The sequence below is a fragment of the Vespula pensylvanica genome, chromosome 6 (genome assembly GCF_014466175.1).
Source record: "Vespula pensylvanica isolate Volc-1 chromosome 6, ASM1446617v1, whole genome shotgun sequence".
NCBI classification, from domain to species: Eukaryota; Metazoa; Arthropoda; class Insecta; order Hymenoptera; family Vespidae; genus Vespula; species Vespula pensylvanica.
In genome coordinates, this window is record NC_057690.1 from 2738839 (window position 1) to 2757965 (window position 19127).

General features: G+C 33.5%; 4 protein-coding genes across 11 annotated transcripts; 2 read left to right on the forward strand and 2 right to left on the reverse strand.

Moving 5' to 3' along the window:
• Positions 1–84: 84 nt before the first annotated feature.
• On the reverse strand, positions 85–12172 carry LOC122629870 (chromatin assembly factor 1 subunit A). Its single transcript, XM_043813719.1, has 11 exons — positions 12083–12172; positions 11828–11898; positions 11654–11741; positions 10763–11544; positions 10497–10648; positions 9995–10419; positions 9729–9901; positions 2356–2504; positions 2162–2213; positions 1916–2054; positions 85–1781 (listed from the first exon to the last, which is right to left on the reverse strand). Exons 3-11 carry the CDS (start codon positions 11718–11720, stop codon positions 1033–1035), a joined length of 2688 nt encoding a protein of 895 aa, XP_043669654.1. The 5' UTR covers positions 11721–11741; positions 11828–11898; positions 12083–12172; the 3' UTR covers positions 85–1032.
• On the forward strand, positions 2532–9948 carry LOC122629871 (Krueppel-like factor luna). Of its 5 annotated transcripts, XM_043813720.1 has the most exons (6): positions 2532–2911; positions 6417–7685; positions 7988–8246; positions 8666–8893; positions 8978–9129; positions 9219–9948. In XM_043813720.1, exons 2-6 carry the CDS (start codon positions 7659–7661, stop codon positions 9513–9515), a joined length of 963 nt encoding a protein of 320 aa, XP_043669655.1. In that variant the 5' UTR covers positions 2532–2911; positions 6417–7658; the 3' UTR covers positions 9516–9948. The 5 variants fall into 5 exon arrangements, with proteins under 5 accessions (XP_043669655.1, XP_043669656.1, XP_043669659.1 ...); XM_043813721.1 differs by lacking the exon at positions 6417–7685 and having other exon boundaries at positions 2532–3505; XM_043813724.1 differs by lacking the exon at positions 6417–7685.
• An 899-nt stretch (positions 12173–13071) lies between the features above and the next one.
• LOC122629985 (gonadotropin-releasing hormone II receptor) lies at positions 13072–19099 on the reverse strand. 2 transcript variants are annotated; one of them, XM_043813954.1, is made up of 6 exons: positions 18134–19099; positions 17940–18055; positions 13892–14075; positions 13608–13810; positions 13412–13533; positions 13072–13293 (listed from the first exon to the last, which is right to left on the reverse strand). In XM_043813954.1, the coding sequence occupies exons 1-6, from the start codon at positions 18525–18527 to the stop codon at positions 13167–13169; spliced, it is 1146 nt and encodes a 381-aa protein (XP_043669889.1). In that variant the 5' UTR covers positions 18528–19099; the 3' UTR covers positions 13072–13166. The 2 variants fall into 2 exon arrangements, with proteins under 2 accessions (XP_043669889.1, XP_043669888.1); XM_043813953.1 differs by having other exon boundaries at positions 17940–19099.
• On the forward strand, positions 14256–15845 carry LOC122629986 (histone H1, gonadal-like). 3 transcript variants are annotated; one of them, XM_043813957.1, is made up of 3 exons: positions 14256–14477; positions 14662–15078; positions 15264–15845. In XM_043813957.1, the coding sequence occupies exons 2-3, from the start codon at positions 14935–14937 to the stop codon at positions 15720–15722; spliced, it is 603 nt and encodes a 200-aa protein (XP_043669892.1). In that variant the 5' UTR covers positions 14256–14477; positions 14662–14934; the 3' UTR covers positions 15723–15845. The 3 variants fall into 3 exon arrangements, with proteins under 3 accessions (XP_043669892.1, XP_043669890.1, XP_043669891.1); XM_043813955.1 differs by having other exon boundaries at positions 14884–15078; XM_043813956.1 differs by having other exon boundaries at positions 14256–15078.
• Positions 19100–19127: the final 28 nt, after the last annotated feature.

The following is a 19127-nucleotide window of genomic DNA, read 5'->3' on the forward strand; positions in this document are numbered from 1 at the left end:
TGCAACTATCCGATGCAGATTAATATTCGTAACGCACTCATCCACGGAGAAACGGAGAAAAGTTTGGAAGTAAAATCGACATCGTTAATACAAAATTATAATAAACTTTATTAAGTTTACAATGTCCTTATTAAAATACGGCTCGTATGAATTTTGCGGTATTGGTTGATTACTTTTTAAACGACGTTTCGATATTAATGATCGAATATATTAATTGAAATTAACGAGGAAACGAATATGTATATCTGTATATATACATATTATATATATATATATGAATGTACATATATGTATACACGCATATATATGTATGTAGAATCTAAAGGAATGTACGACTACCAAATATGGTAAGTATTCCGCGTGATCGGATTATAAAAATTTAATAAAGCGTAACTATTATTATAATTATTATTATTATTATTTTTAAGTTAACAACGTACTTAAGATATATAAGAATAAAATATCATTACTGGAACATGTACTAACCGTGACAAAATAGTAATCATTCTTTTGTGTTTCTTTCTTTATTGACATCATGATTATTCTCAAGTCGATAATAAGATATCACAAAATTTTGTTTAAAATCTTTACTCTTTGAAAAAGGCTTCTATTGAATAAATATATTTGTATCGAAAAATATAATCTCTTCTATATCAATGATAGTCTCTCATTGATAGAAACACCAATCTAAATACGAATTTATGCTTTTCTGTAACCGCGGTGGTAGATAAACATTTATTAAAAAATAGACATTATATGTTAACGATAGATAAAATCGTGATATTAATAGATAATTCCTATATATAATGGATAACGCGAATGTGTCTATGAAATATGAACTTTCGAACGATATCACTTCGAATTATTAGTGCGATAAAAAAAAATTGCGTATTCAGTCTACTATATTACATGGCGATCTTCTCTCTTGCTTTTTTTTTACAATGTATACGAATATTACTTGACTTAATACATGTTTGTGCACGTGTAATGCATAGACGTAGGAATAGCTCACCCGGTTTATGTACATATGTATCATTTCTCCTTGCTATCACTCAATTTCTTACTTTCGCATTCTTCAATATTTAGCAAGGGTACCTCCTTTTTATCATTCTTAGGAATCGAAATTAAAACCGCTCGTTTCGGTGGTCTTTGCAATATTGGTGTAGGTTTTATAATTTGTTTTGGATCGGTTGAAAGTTGACGTTTCATTTCCTCCTGAGTTATTTTCTTTGTAAATTGAGTTATAAGAGGTACCTTCTTCTTATCCTTGTCATTGTCTTTTTCCAGTTTTTCTACCTTATCATTACTATCGGGGATCTCACTTTTACGTTTAGGTGTCAAATTATATGTCCAACGATTCGGTAGGGTTAGTTCTTCGTTTAAATATTTCTTTCTGATTTCCTCAGAAACGTACCAACATGCCTTTAAATGCATTTGTCCTTCATCAGGACAGGACATCCACTTTCCTATCTCGCCGATTTTCTTTCCTAAGCTAGCTTTCGAAATCTGACTGTCTATACCTACATTTTTCTTATTCCAAAACGTAAGGAACTCCTTTATTAAGAAGTTTTTACCATGGATATTTCCATGAATCAAACGAATCAAGTCGGCCAACGCTTCTGCCGGTACTTTTGTTTTCCTCGTATATCCACTGGTTTGTGTTCGCGATGGTGTGCCGCTATCGGCGTCTGTATTTTCTTTCATAGTAGACGGAAGTACGACAGGTATTTGAGAGACCCAAGCATGTCGTGCTGTCAAAAATTCTACGACTCTCTTAGGAGCTAATGAAAAAAGAAAAAAAAAAAAGAAAAAAAAAAAAGAAAGAAAAAAGAAAATAAAAGGTGAGAGAAAAAAACAAAATTTATCGCAATTCCTACGTATATTTTTTACGTAATAAAAATCAATTTGTACTCACTATTTTCAGGATACGTATTATCTGGACCAAGCCAAACGCAACCGATTATTTTTGGTTTTAATTTGGACATTTTTGTCCTTCTTTCGGCCTCGAATTCTTCACCCAACAGTTTCAACTTGAACTTCTGAGTTTCCGGTGTCTGAAAGATATATTTTATGAGTACAGGAGATATTCGCTCAGAATAGATAGGTAATCATACTGAGAATAGATAGGTAATCGCGTTAAGAAAAATGTTTAAAAACTCACCATACTTTCGTCTTCCTCTTCGTCAGTTCGAGCTTCCTCGTCGGACAAATATCTGAAAGAGACACACGTAATTATGAAAGAATGTGATACCGTATCGTGAATGGCAGGGATGCATAGCAGGAAACAATTTACGAGTTCGCTCATTGTCACTTGCTTGTAATAAGATCTATGATTTTTTTTTTCAAATGACTTACCCGTGTGGGACCATGAACTCATTGTCAACATCGTATTCATTATCGTCCGGATTTTCCTCATCTTTCTCATCTTCGGAACCATGTAGAGATTCTCCAGGTTCTTCTTCTTCCCATTCCTCATCGGAATCGACCTCGTAATCGAACCATTTCTAAAAATAGTCGATATCGAAATCACGTGATTAGACGTACATTTGAAAGTCAACTGTAATCACATTTTTCTTTGTAAACAAAAAAAAAAAGTGCATTCCAATATTTAGCTAGCTTATTTTCATACACGATTGAGGAATCCCACCATTATTATAGTCTATACACAATGAATAAGCAGGACGTTCGTATCAAAGCGACTTCCTTGACGACCGATATCAAGCTTTCAAGCGACCAATTACAGTGGGCACGTGTTGTTCAGTACGCTTTCGTTTTCTCTTCTTTACGGACAGCAGAAGAGCACGCCGCGAACAAACAAGCCTGTCAAAATGTAGAGACGTTGTGAATATTTTCGGTTCAATATCTCTCGGATGATCGATCTTGAAATCTTCGTGATTGGTGACAACGAAAAGTGATTTGAATAATCTTCTTTATTATCATTACTATTATCACCTTCATCATCATCGTCATTGTCATCGTCATCATCGTCGTCATTGCAATTCTTTTATTCTTTACGTAACTTGGTAGCTTAGAACGTAGCTATTTCGAATTTGTTCTACACGAGGATAGAAAACGTCCAACGAAGGAATCGATTCGATTAATAAGAAACAATAAGAATCGAATATATCGAGATCGTTGGCGAGAAACGTTCCTTCGCCTAAAAGTCAATAAATTCTCCTCTCTCTCACTCTCTTTCTCTCTCTCTCTCTCTCTCTCTCTTTACAACCGCGGCAAGGGAACCTTTGTCCGATAAATCAACGTCGATTTCATCCCTACGCGAGCATCAATTACAAGACCTTCTCGAGACATTAATTTATTGTTGGAGAGGAACGTAATCTACCGGCTCGTTGATATTATTCGTCGCCGGTTAGGAAGAAAGAAAAGAAGCGGGCATTTCGAAAAGTGTACTTTTGACAGGAAGACGGCAGAAAGACGAAGACGGAAACGAAGAAATTATAACTGAAAGAGAAAGAGACACTGTAGCAGCTTTCGGCAGCGATACGAGGTAACCGGTCCATCATATACATAAAAGAGTATTTATTATCACGTAGACAGGAATAGTCACGCGCCATCACGTCGCTGATGCTTAACGTGTGGGCAAATATCGTAGATCGCTCATGTTCGTTAGTTCCGGATACGATAACTATTCGTACGCAATGCGATAATACAACGGTACATCTTTCTCGATTCAAACGGACTTTCTCGTGAAATTGAAAAAAAAGAAGGATTAAAAAAAGAAAAGTTCGATTTCATGAGCAAAATCAATAGATTCTTTCATTTTATTTACTACTTACGACGTACGTGCGATTATAGATATCTACAAATATTAATAATTTCGTATAATGAAATATTATAATAAACGTGTACTTAAACGCTATTTCTATCGTTATTTACGCGTAAACAATTCGATTACTAAACTTAAATTAATTCGTACAGGAAGATACGAAGAACAGTATGAATGTTGAAGTTAAGATAAGGACTCCGAAAATTTTTTCTTATTTATCTTGACTCCGATATTTTTTTTCCTTTTGTATATTCTTTCATTAACATAGAACGCGACGAATGTCATTTTTTCTTCCCCTCTCTTTTTACACTCTTTTGCAAGATATCTTGTTATTTAATTTATTTACCGCGATCTACCACCACCTAACTATGGTGCAATTTTTAAAACGTCGAACAAAACTTCGGCGTAACTATGATTAATTATCTCGAAAAAAAAAAAGAAAATGTAAAAAGAAAAAAGAGAGAGATCTTCGTGCCTTTTTCGTGAACTTGACGCCTCTGGCCAGATCGGCAGAGCACGCCGTGAAAAATCCAAAACAGACGCTAACGCACACATATATATGTACGTATATAGATATGTATGTTGAATATGAGGGTCCGGTCTCTCGGAGTGGGACTAATCGTAAAAGAAAAAAAAGGAGGGAGGGAGAGAGAGAAAGAGAGAAGAAAATGCACTTATCGAAGTAACGCGTAAACGTTTCGACTGTGCCTGCCGGAGGAGCGAGCCTCGTTATTTACAGCGTGTTGTCACCCAGCGGGCCATCTGTAATGGCTGTTATATGCCCCATTAAGATTATGGTCGTTGCTTCTCTTCGCGCGCGCACACCGGCGATTAACTCTTTTTCTCTCTGTCCCTCCTTCTCTTTCTCTCTTCTTCTTTCTACAATCGTAACTGATTTATTTCCGAATATACCCAAGTCCTTCCTGAACTTTATTACGTGCTACGAATGTAATAAAGTTCAAGCTGACTCGCAATCGGACCGTCATCGTGGCGGGTCTCTTTTGAAATTTTCCGATTTTTCTAACTGTGTAGTTTTTACAAAATTACAAAAAAAAAAAAGAGAGAGAGAGAAAAGAAAAGAAAAAATCATGGAGAAAAAGTTATTACGTATTAGTATGCAAGATCATTAGAACGATATAGGAAAATTTCTTTTAAAAGAAAGATTGTTCTTAGATATTGTTAATAAATCGCATCTTCGAATTGAACATTTACAACAAATGAGAAAAAAAAGCGGTCGATTGTAAATCAACCCTTCGATATCTTCGTTCTCTGTTTCCTTCTCTATCATTCTCGATATATTATATTCTTTCAACGCGATCCTATATAATGCGCGACGAGGACGCGTTCTTTCTCTCTATAAAATGCGTCATTAGATAAATTAGTATTATCTATACGAGCATAAATTTCGCGGAATGTTTGCTTATCGAGAAGTTGCGACGTTTGTCTCTAAGGTTCCGGCGAATTCAATTAAATCAGATATTCTAGATATTATATATAGGAAATATAAAGGAAAAGAAAGCAAAAGAAGGAGAGGGAAAAAAAGAAAAATCGGAAGCAGCCATTATAATCGTATCTGGTCATTAGAAATGTACGAGGGAAGGGCGGTCCATGCGGGATGGAAAAATTTTGAGAGCGAGAATTATCTCGAGAGTTTTTCACTCTCGAATTTCCAGTCGCACCGCGAGATGGAGAATAATTAATAATGCTCGCTGGTCTCGAGCATTGCGTTCTTTCTAAAAAAAAAAGGCGAAAAAGAAAGACAAAAAAAAAGGAAACAACAAAAAAACCGCAACGAAATTAGTCTATCCAAACGAACGAAACAGAAAAATTAAATGAGCAAGTCATCCGATCAAATTGAAAAATATTTATAACCATTATCGCAATCAACGATGACGAAACGATCCACGTAAGTAATCATTTTCAAACGATTTCGATGTTCGGTGATCCATGAGTATTTTCTGACGACAATGTGCCAACGACAACGCGTGCCAATGAATTGCTTGACGTTATTGGTTTCCACTTTCTCTCTATCTCTCTCTCTCTCTCTCTCTCTCCTCTAGATCCCTTTCTTCTTTTCTCTCTCTTCGTACCATTGCTTGGTCGATAGAGAATCGAAAAGGCGCCTAAGTGCAACGGATCAGAGCAATCCGGTAAAGATATACCGCGGACGCGGTCAATCTCGCAGATAAACGACGGTGATAGACCGCCGTGCTGTGGTCTGTTTTTCATAACGTGGTAAGAGACTGCGATAACTATCGATACACTTCGAGCAACGCACGCGCATAAATCGTAAAACGATGAATAAGAAAGAAATGGGGGAAAAAAAAGGAAACAGAAAGTAAAAGAAAGTAAAATAAAAAAAAAGAAGACTATAAGAGAACTTTGTTTTATCCTAGCAGAGAATCGAGGATCCTCTGGAAATAACGAAAACTGATCCTTTTCTGTCTTCCTATAAAATAAAAAGAAAAGAGAAAGAAAGAAAGAAAGAAAGAAAGGAAGAAAAAACAAAAAAGAAAATGGAATGGTTCTCTCCTTAAAATCAATCGATCCTACTACCACTCTCATTCTTTTTCTTCTTCTTCTTTATACGAAAGTGCGAACAAATAATATAAATATATACGTTGTATCTAAGGTCAGCCTCCTTTACACCGATAAACATGCATAGTACATGGAAGCAAATTCCTGGTGGCCACTGACTTCGCTGACACTTTATCATGACTCGAGCCCCTCGAAGTCGCTCTAGGTCAAAGCCATTGCCACTTCGAGACGGACAATCGTCGATGAAGATACAATATAGAGAGCGTGAGCTCGTTGGAAAATCTTGGTAAAACTCGTGACAGTATCCTTGACAATGAAAGTTGTTATGCGATCAAGAACGTTAACGATTACTGTATCTTCGTTTCTATCTTCGTACGGTACGTTAAATTTGGAGATGAGATCGAATTAGTTTGTGTACGATCAGGTATGGCAGGGTATAAAAACAAACGAGTCAAACTATTTATAAAAGATATGACGTGATGAGTTGCCACATATGTATGTTTTTTTATAAAAAAAAAAAAAAAAAAAGAGAGAAGAAAAAAAAAGGAAATATTATGACTTTTGCGTGTCGCAAAAGTTGATGGTCGCGAGAGGACGATTAGCAAGCAAGGGAAGGATGAACGATACTCGTAAATAAACGAACGATGACGGAATAAAATAGCGAGGAACGAGAGCTGTATCTGGACCGGTACGGTTCTGGAGATCGGTGCTTTCTCGATCCCTTGGGAAGGAACGACAGTGACACGGCACCGGCTGGCACAGCAGCGATTATCTCTCGAGTCGTGTGTGATGACAACGCAAGCACTACACGTCGTCTTCGATCTGCCGATCGACAGTCTGAAAACGATCCTCGGCGACGAAGGTACACGTGCGAGCTCCACCGAGATCGATCATTTGTCTATCTTCGGTCAGTGTATGTGTGTATAAGCATTCACATATGTGTGAGACCGAGGATCGGATAGCAAAGATACCGGTTTTTCTCTTTTGCACGCAACGTAATCAAGCAAATCGTAGTCGATGCGAATCACGAAGTACCAGCTATGTCGTGATAATAATCAGTCGATACTATTCGCGTTACGTTATTAAATTTTTTATCTTTCGTACTTTCTCGATCGTGTTAATACATCGTTGCTTTGTCTTTCAAGGATTTCAACTATTATCACGAAATGTATGATCACCATTGTCTATCGTTTAGTTGGTCTTGGTCGATGACAAAAAAAGATTGTGTAGCTTGGTGCTAAATAAAAATTACTTTCGATCGAGGATAAAATTCACGATCTCCTTCTTCTCTTCTTTTATTTTCTTGTGAAAGTTTGTGGGGGATCGATCTATCGTTATGATCGAGGAAACTTTGATGTTCGACGTAAGTATCGAAACGAGATTTTCGAAACATTTTAACGCGTGCTTTAATGCGCGTCTTATATAAATTTTCTTGCTTTCTTCTATCCAATGATAATTCGCGATAAAATTCAATTTTAATTCGATACGCAAGGTTCACTGAATGAATTAATGTCTTTATCGTAATGCGTGTAACACAGCACGCGATTGTCAGTGCATATTTTGCAACGCTCTGATTCATACATTTTCACGTTCATGTATTTAAACTTTGTTCCTTGACTCGTCGATCTATTATTATTCTAACCATTGTTTTCTTTAATCATTTAGATGGCAGACGAGCTATTATTTTCTGCTTTGGGATTAACGACGGATACAAACTTCGATAGGCCACTATCATCACCCTGTGTATCGAATCTACCCTCCGAATATGAATCCTCCTGCAGAACTCCTTTGAGCGATGATTCAGAGATCATCGACAATCATGCAACATCTTTAAAGACACCCGTTGAATGTTACACAGAATTAACGTGTTCTCCGAAGGATTCGTGGAACGATTGGATGACAAACACGTCTACATCTTCCTCGGGTATGACTATCCTTAATTAATCATATTTATTCATCGATACGTTTTTCTAATTATTCCCGTATGCGAATATAGCGCCTAGAAAAGGGCAACACTCAATACTTCGTAGATAATTGTGTTGGTATACCATCGGAAACTTGAACAAATTTTTTATTGTTAGATGGCGTTCGCCATCATTATTATCGACGATGTTATCGAAAGAGATCGTCTTCGGGCGCGATATTTAAAAAATTAAATAAATAATTGTAAATCAGTACGAATAATTTTTGTTAACGTTGCAATTAGTTTGAATCGTATCAGTTTACCTAAAAATGAGAGATTATTATATATTTCCTGTAAAACGATAAATAAATGCAACTTCTTTTTTCATCTGCAATCGAAAAAGACAAATTTACGAAAACTGATGAATTCTATTCGTACAGGTTGTTTGAGCGAATTGAGCGAATTAGATTCCGAATTAGAGTGGTGCTTGGATAGAACTTGGAACTCTGGTCTTCCTGAAAGAACACCACTTTGTACAGCGGGATGCGAAGGATTTTTACATTTGCCTTTACCAAATCCGCAACAAGTATTCAATAACGACGAACCTTTGCTCGTACTTGGTATCGATTTAAGGGCATTAGAAAATACATTAGGACCGGAGGAGATAGGTAACGAAGTATTATAATTTGAATGAATCTCACTTAAATTGAAAATATTTTGGAAAATGCATATATCAAATTATTGCATTTTAGTTACAGATTATAATAATAATCAATTAGAAGAGAATTTACTTATTTCGTCAGCAGCTAACGCAGCATTGGCCACTCACGATTACACTAATCGTAATTTGGCTAATGCAGCAGAGGACAGATGTTTTCCATGTACTTATCAAGGCTGTCTAAAGGTACTAGACATGTACTTAAGAAGATCTTTAAGGTAAACGAAAAATATAGTTTGATTTTAACGTGATTTTTTTTTTTTTTTTTTTAATAGGTCTACGCTAAAGCATCTCACTTAAAAGCTCATCTACGTCGTCATACAGGAGAAAAACCATTCGCCTGTACATGGTCAGGTTGCGGATGGCGTTTTAGTCGATCAGACGAATTGGCGAGGCATAGAAGATCGCATTCGGGAGTGAAACCCTATCCTTGCGAAATGTGCTCGAAAAGATTCGCACGCAGCGATCACCTAGCGAAACATCGTAAGGTGCATAGGAAAAATACTTATCCATTGTTTCAAAATGGACGTGGATTCCGTAGTGGGAAAACGAACGTATTACCAGAGATTTAGTGAATTCTCATTCCAAAGATAATTTCGTTAAGAGTTAGCAACACAAAAAGAAATAAAGTCTGTGGAGATCTTAAAGTATAAGTAATACCTCATGCAAATACTCGTGTGTACATTATTACGTGCTTCGATTACATCGTGCCCTTTATAAAGTAAGAGCATTAAAAATCCGCATTAGATAATAGATTTAAAGAAAATTTTTAGACGATTACTCACAGAGTCTTTCGAAAATGGTCGACGAGGATTTATATTATTGCTTTGTTTTCTCCAAGTTCCCCAATATGGTGGTCGACGATTTTCATGAAATTGTAATAATTTTGGCCGATTTTTGTCCACGACAACTTTAGGTTGGAAGATTATACTCGATTTACTACCATTCTCTTCTTCATCTGTGCCATAACGATTAAAGGACAAATAAATATTTTGTATAAATTAACTACCGCGTAGAATTATTACCATTGTTATTGTTTTTATTTTTTTACCTAATATGACTATATCATCCTTTGCTTCGAGTGGCCAAGTTTTTTCAGAGTTATGCGTAATGATCTTTTTAGCTTTCATTACTGCGAGATACAAGTCACTGTTTTTTGCTCTACCGCTATTAAATTTATCGTCTAACGATAACATTTCTTTTTCATTTAAACTTCTTCTAGAAATTGGTGCAATCCTCATATCTGCTTTAACCTCGAAAGGCATGAAAGTTTGTACGTTCGTATTATTCTCCTCCTCTGTACTTTTGATTTCCAACTTTTTCGGAACGAAAAAGCTCGCAAAATTTGAAGCTGCCTTTTGCTTTTTACGTTCGGATTCTAATTTTTCTTCTTCTTTCCTTTTCCTCTCTTCTTCTTTAGCTTCTTCCTTTTTACGACGTTCTTGCTCTTTTGCTTCTTTTTCTTTCTGTTTTTGTCTAAAAAGAAAGATACCTTTTGTAATTATGCTATATATAAATTTGTATGTGACTTTGCATTATAAAATGGTACTTACTCCATTTCCATTTGTTTCTTAAGTTCTTTTTGTTCTCTTTCTTTTTTTTTCTGTTCACGTTCAGCTTTTTCCTTTTCTTCTTTCTCTTTCCGTCTTTCTTCCTTTTCCTTCCGTCGATTCTCCCGTTCTTCCTCGCGTCTTCTTTCTTTTTCCTAAATGATAATATTTATATATGTATATACATACGAAATACTACAGAATATAGATAATGTGAATGATAAATGTGTACAAAAAAATTTGATTATCATCATGATATTATACGTTACCATTCTTAATTTTTCCTTTTCTTGACGTTTTTTAGCACTTTCTCCTTTGTGCAATAGCTTCGGAGTAACTTTTTTATTTTTCATAACCTCTGTATTTTCTGTTGTTTTTGTTGGTGTTTTTAAACTTTTGATATCGAGACTTATAGATTCCTTATTCTCTGATTCTTTCACATTATTATCTTCATTTTCTGAAGAAACATCCATTTCAGAATTAGAATCAGCACATGACAATTTATTATTTTGCTGAATATCAGTATTGTGAGATGTTTCAGAATCATTTATTTTAACTTTTAATATATCATCATCAGCCACATTAAAATCTTTATCGGAGTTTTCATGTGAATTTTGAATGGGAGAAATATCACACTGTTCTGCATTTTCTTTTATATTGTCATCTATACTTATATATTTATCATGTTTTTTATTTCTCTTTGTAAGGAATTTTGTTAATGGTGCATTTGGCAAACAAGATTCTTTCTTTGTCGTTTTTATAAATCTTTTAGATTTCACACTATTATTTATACCTTCGTTGTGATGCATAGATTTTTCTTCTTCATCCGTAAGTTCTATTAATTCTATATCAGTTTTACTACTACATGATGTCGTACTTTCATTTAATACCTTATCGTCTATTTCAGAATCTTTTATTGAATTTCCCTTAGTTGTTACCTTTACCATTTTAGGAATTTTACATTCCTCTGGAGATTCTAATTTTCTCTTTTTTGAAGAAACATTATCCGATAGTGATTTAGAAGAACAAGACAGTTGAAATGTTAAGCGTGCTGTAATATATATAAATGAATATTCATTTAAATTATGTTTCTAATAAAGTAAAAAAATGTAGAATTTTACAAACAATAAAAAGGTTAAATAAATATATATTATTTATACCTTGTTTCAACTTTCTGGCTTTCGAAGGGGTGACCTCTTCGATAACACAATCATCTTTCATATCCATTACTCAAACGTTTCTTTATCTCTGAACAAAAAGAAAAGTTGCAGTTTTTGTGACTTATTAAAACATTGTACTAGTTGAATAATATTTAATATGTCTTAATTTCTTACCTTCACTTCAATTGCGCAATATAATTTATTTATTAATGCATAATACGCTTGACAATATCAGCAAAATAAATCTGTCAATGGAGCAATATAACCTAATTAAAAACTTGTAATTGCACTATTATAATCTATACAATTATTATACTTGAATAGTAAGGCGCTAATTAATGCATCTATGTGATATTAAAAAAAAAGATAGGAAATATATAAATTCGATCTTCTATTATGAAGTAGATGCCAATACCGCATGTAAAATACCATTGCTTTCTTTCTCAACAAAATCCGCGGGAAAATGTAAAAGAAAAATCACTACACATATTTCCTCTATAGGGTTTTAGAAAATTTCACTAAAATTAAATCTCTAAATTCTTAAGTATCCAAATAGCAGTAAACCAATCACTAACTCCATGAGAGACGCGCACCGACTGAAACATGTCTGAAACCTTGATCAATGCTACCAACCTGACCTCTATACGATTCTCATTGGAAACAAAATATTTTCACTAAGATGAAACATATTTTTTGATTTTATTTCAAAGATACTTTTATTCTATGGTAAGCTATACTATTTTCTGATTATTTTATTTGAAATTCTTATTATTTATATTTGAAAATAAATTAAATATAAAAAATACAAAGTTACATATCAAGTGTCACGTATAAAAATAAATTATACATAATTAATTCAAAAATTATATTGTTTATCATTCTTATACTCTTTCAAGTTTCATAAATATAAAATTTGTTTATAAATAATTTTAATAATAAATGTAATAGTATATATATATATATATATATATATATATAAAGGATCATTAATACTTTCTTAAATAGTATACAGTTGTTTTACACGCTTTTTATAAATACTTAATGGTAGAGATTTTGCTGAATCACATGAGAAAAACTAATTATCTTATATACGAGATATGATATATGTTACCGTAATAAGCAGTTATAAAAGAAACAAAAATTGCAAATTATACCACTTTTAATTATGTTTTGATTACACGATCAATTTACATACTTGTTATATGTGTCTTTTTAAAATCAAAAATACATATATCTTATTGTTTTTTACAATTACTATCTTAATAAAAAAATTATTGAAACACTTCTTACTTAAAATTACATTTTGATAATAAATATATGATAAATTATAAAAAAAAAAAAATTATAAAAAACAAAAAGCGGAAAAGATATTTATGTTGTATTTACAAATTTAAAATATTTTCAAATACGTACACACGCAATATATATATATATATAAACAAACATATACACATTCACACATACACAATTATTTGACCTATATGACTCATACATGAGCTATGTGTTTCTCTTCTTAATCGGGGGTAGTTGTCAATATTTGTGTTCCACGTGATAAAAATAATGTTCGTGCTTCTTGGAGTTGTTTCATTGAATGATTATTACTCGTACAATTGCTTCGCCGGTGTAACGTTAAAAAATCTCTGTAGATATTAATGGAAATGATTTATAGATAAAAAAAATATATATATAAAAAAATTCTTTTGCGTCGTATTACAAATGATTTTTTTTCTTTGTTTCTTATTACGAGCTCGAGGTTACCTGCGGTAACAATTTTGCTTCTGCCGTTGCGGCCAAAGATGAAAGGCACCGTATATCAATGGATTCACCAAACTGTTGCTCATACCAAAAAAAAAGATTCCACTTTGGAGATCCTCGCTTAACTAAAAATAAAGAATAGATCGTCAAATCGATCAATGAAGTGATCTTACCAAATGGAATCAACGATATCACTTACGTGCTTATCGGGATTGAGAAACATAAAAATTATCATCATCGTGTAATATGGTGTCCACCAAAGGACAAACGCAGCGACGATGACAACACTAATACGCAATGATTTCGTTTTCGCACGGTTTAACAATTTTCTTCTATTAATATCGCTATTCGTACGTTGCAAATTACTGTTGATTAATTCCGACTTGAATGCTTTTTCACTTCCTAAAAAGACACTGTTCATTAATCGAATAGATCAATGATATACTGTAGGAAATCTTATTAAAATAAAAATTTGTTACTCACTTGATATCGTAATCACCGTTAAAACGTACGTGGTAATTAAAATGGTTAATGGTAAAATAAACATAAAAAATATACTGAATATAGCGTACAACTGTTCCTGCCATGGTTCCGTGTAAAATCCATGCGTCACGCATTGCGTAAACTCCTCGACGAAAGGTCCATATGCCACATGAAAAATAACGATCTGTCAACATAGTGTTTGAATTTCGTTCAGTTTGAAAATTATATATGTATACATATATATTCATAAAGAAAGGAAGATACATATATTAAAATAGATAAACACGTCCTTGAAGATGGATATGAGTTTTGATCGAATAAGGATCGATCTCCCTCTCTTTCTCTTTCTGCTTAGTTACAAACATCGGACGATCATACATAAATAAACGAGTCGTCTGACTCGTCGTTCGTCTTTCCTCTCTTACTAAAATAAGTAATGTTTTGGTTTCACTCTCTAAATTTAAAATTCATCGTGTTCAGAACGTAATATCCGGGGAGATATCGTTAAAACATGAAGTGAAGCTTACAAAGAAGTAAAAGAGTTCGAAAGAATTACCAAACGTTCTCTGACGTTTTACTTGTCGAGGTAATCTTTACCTTTGATACACATTTCATTGTCTCCCTTTCTGTAGTTTTGCAAGCTTCAGACATAGTTTATTTTCTTCTTAAGATTTCCCGACTTGTTTGGGATACCTCGATCATTCATACGGTATGCACCTGACGCCACGATTGATTCCTCGAGACTTTATCAATGATCTGTTTGTCTGCAGATACTGAGCATTGGCGCCCTCTTGTCTGCACAATTATCCATTTATGGATAAAGCTGCTCGACTCTTTCACATACATACACGCTATTTCTACTCCTTATCGATACATAATATTCCGAACGTCTCTGATACTTTCTCTTCAATAAGAGAAAGAATTTAAATATTTAGCATATATCAAAATACATGAAATAAGCAAGGTTATCGATAAAAATAATTCCTATGCAGGGCAACATTTTTGAAAGTTTACATAGTCCTTCAATGTCTTGACCTTCCAACATGGTGATTTTAACGGCCAAGACCTTGGCTCTAGTAATCTCGGCTATCAAAGAGCTACGAGAAATGAAAGGTTCGACATCGCGAGAAATTCTAAATTACATCACGTCTACCTACAGCGTACCATCAGAAACAGCTCGTCGTCAGGTTGGTCGATCTTGTCTTAACGATTTATCATATTATCCTAGTGACGTTTTATTCAATGTTAATTACAAATTATTCGATCGGAACAAGAATGTTACATGAATTCTATGAATTGATCTTTCGAAAAGAGAAACAAATTTTTTTGTTTAACTTTTTAAATTTTATCGTAATTTTTTTTTATGAAATAGATGCAAGTAGCTTTGAAACGTGGTGTCGCTTATGGAATTTTGAAAAAGAGTGGCGTACATTATAGCTTGCCAACCGATACACAAGCGGAATGTGAGGAAATCGCGAAGCAAGAGTTGGGTCTTTTAGACAGGTATTGTCGACGAAAACAACGAAAGAAGAAACGTGGTTGCAAGTCAAGAAGACGACCTAAACGTAGGTCATGTAGGTGTAAGAAGAAACGTCGAAGTTCGAGAAGGAGACCTCGTTGTAAACCGAGAAGACCACGGAAAAGGAGCAAGTGCTCTTGTAGGAAACGTGGAATTTATCCAAGAAGATCGATGAGTCCTTTATCGAAAATAGAGAATCTTTCTTTGAAACCAAGGATCGAGAATAATGACCACAATGAATGTGAAAACAGTAGTCATTCTTCGATACCTTCCGTGGGAAGACGTGATCATGATATGTCATTATCTTACTAAATATTAATTCTATGATTAATATATTAAATCGATAATAACACTGTGAATAGGAGCATAGAATTAAATTGTTTTTTTTTTTTTTGTAATAATGTTTCTATCACATTTTCATTCATCAAATTACATCGACTCAGAATATATTTGATATTTTATTTTATTAGATCTTTCGAAATCGTACTTTTTTATTCGTTGTTTTTTATAAATTATTTCTTTGTGATATGTAAATATTTGTATATTATGTATAATATATATGCATATGCATCTGAATACCTATGTTTTCCAGTTTTTCTTTCGTTTAAAGAATATTTATTATTGAATATATGATCAATTTTTTAAGATTCATCGTTTAAAACAACGATTTTGTTTTATTTTCGTTTAAGTAGAATTCATGGACATTATCTTGTACAACATTTTGGTTATTAACTATTTTAATTATTGTTTTATACTATCTTTATTGACAATAGCATTTAATTGTATTTATGTTATATATCTTTTAATAGATTTTCATTATCTACAATTAGTTTTTCTTAATGAGATATAAACCAATTTAATATTCATTCGTACATCCTTTTTAGTCACTTTTATTATATTACAGATGAAAGACAGATATAATTTGATTACAATTTATGAAGTAATTTTAGACTGCTTTTTCATGAAATTATGATTACAGTAATTGCTGTAAATATTTGAGAGAAATTTGGGAGAAACACAAATTGGTTGTTATATCGTATTTTTTCTCGGTCAGTGTTTATTTTTTTTTTTTACTTTTTAACAATTTCAATCTTTATTGATTATATGTTTTTGAAGAAAAAATTGTCTTTAGTTATATAAGATTTATATTACAGACGATGAATTTTATACACATATTATTCCTCGAAGGATAAAGAGAGAGAGAGAGAGAGAGAGAGAGAGAGAGAGAGAGAGAGAGAGAGAGAGAGAGAGAGGATGCGATAGAGAGAGAGAGAGAGAGAGAGAGAGAGGATGCGATAGAGGGAGAGAGAGAGAGGAAAAGGTAATAAAAGATGAAATATCAAAAGATAATTACTTATAATCAAAGAAAGTAGAAGGGAGAACTGGTTCGTTGCGTTATTGCTGTTGCAATCTGTTTTAGTATCGTACGTCTTAGCTGCCTGTCTCCGCATACATGAATATTTTTCTTTTTTCTCGTAAAAACCAGATAGAACGCGATCTCTGTTCGATTTTAGAAAGAAAAAAAGATATGAAATAATCTACATTTAATTCGTATGATTTATCTTTTTTACGATCTCTAATGTTTTTGCTGACGATTTGATCCTGTATCATAAAAAAATAAATTACACTTAATTAATTCACAATTTATAAATTTCTGTTAATTATACCTAATAATAAAATAATTTGAAAAGCTGCTCCAATATGACGGACATTTTCAACAAAACTAATTTTATTATCTATTACGTTATTGTACGATACGGTCAATAACATTCTGTTTATGTTTATATACGTGTATAATAGGTTTTAAATATAATAAGGAAAATAATTATAACGTATTTTAGATTTCCATTGATCGTAGCCAATTAAAATTAAAAGTATCAGAAAAAATTTTAACGATGTTCGGAAAAAAATCTGTAGAACGAAGTACGTATGTATTATATATTTCGAACGTCACGAGAAGAACTTTATTTCACGAGAAACTTTCACATCGTTATTTAGATCGTCATCGGGTTCTGTGATCGATGCGTTTCTGAGAGACAATTTAACGGTAGCTGTGAGAAGAGAGAATGGGAAAGAGTGATAACGAAGACGGAGCGAGAAACGATAGTAATGTGGAAGATTCATTGCTCCTTCTCCGATAAAAATCGATGCAGCAGTTCGTGAGAAGTTACTAAACTCTTTCGATTTTTACGACGAATTCTCGACTATTTTCTAAAACTCTTTTTTCTCTCTCTTTCTCTCTCTCTCTCTCTCTCTTTCCCTTCACGATTCAAAAAAAAATCAGAAATGCAAAGAAAAAAAAAATAGTATAGCTAAAGTACGATACATTTTCAAACAGGAAGTTACATAAACATCGGTGATCTTACGGAAGATGAAGTATAAAAAAAACAACACATGTTACTTCCTTTTAGATATCGAAATATGTAAAGTACTCCAACTATGAACAAGATATCGAGGGACGATAATCTATCGATATTCAATTTTTGAGATGAAAGAATGTAGTCCGTTTTAATCGAGTGGAGCATTTACCTGTGGTGTTGCCAAAAGTATAGAGAGTACCCAGGCAAACACGACGAATCTGAGAAATCGATGAGTTGTACTTAAATTCTTCATCGGATATCGAACAGCAACGAAACGATCGACACCTATCAGCACGAGGATGAACGTGCTGAGATAAAGACTGAACACTTGGAGAAACTTAAAGAGTTTGCAGGCGACATTACCCCAAATCCATTGAACGGTATAATTCCAGACTGCTTCACCACCGATACAAAATATCGTTACGAGAAGATCTGCCACGGATAGATGTAATAACAAAGTATAAATGGCCGACCAGTTTTGCTGTTTTCGACGATTTTTTGTTACCGAATATATTGTAGCAAGATTGGCTATTAGACTGATGACCGACATGACAGCTAATATAATGGCCTTGAGATACATCGTTTTGGTCAATTTCGGTGCATGTTCGAGATACGTAGAATTGATTGACATTAAAATGTCGTTTTTCGACAACATCTCTGTTGGATCAACGTTTATTTCATTACTGAAATTCTCGTACTTCGATGGAAAAAGGACGCTAGTATTCACCGTTCGCATCGTCATCATCGTCTTCTTCATCCTTCTCGTCTCTTTTTTGGTGGAAAGCTGAACGAGTTCCTCCCGAGCAACTACGTTTCCTATTCATCGATATGTCCTTCTTTCTCGAATATTCCTTCGCTTTTTTGTTTGGCCAGAGGATTCTGTCACATTTTTTTTTTTATTGCTCTTTTATCGAGGAATACCAGGAGTTTTTATATTTCTATGTATCGATAAGGACGAAACCAAATGAGTTGTTTCTGCCCGTTTGCTTTCTATAGACATGTATTTCCGGTATCGTCCTGGGAAAACTTCCTCTTCTTCGTTTGCATTTGTTGAATATCGTCGATGATAAAAAATTCTTTTTTTTCTATTTTTTTTTTGTAGATCGTGATATAATTTTCTTATCCTTTTCTTTTTCTTCTTTTTCTTAGTTTTTCATCCTAGCAAAATTCCTTCTCGATGTTCATACCGACGCATCAATAACCATAGTTTCCAGCAATGAGTTGCGACATTGACGCATATGTTACATTTTTAATCAGGTTTTTTTCTTTATATCATAGGAAATGATCTTTCTAGACTTTTTATTTGTCGATGATTTTGACGTAATATATGAATATATATAAAAGATATATTTAATTA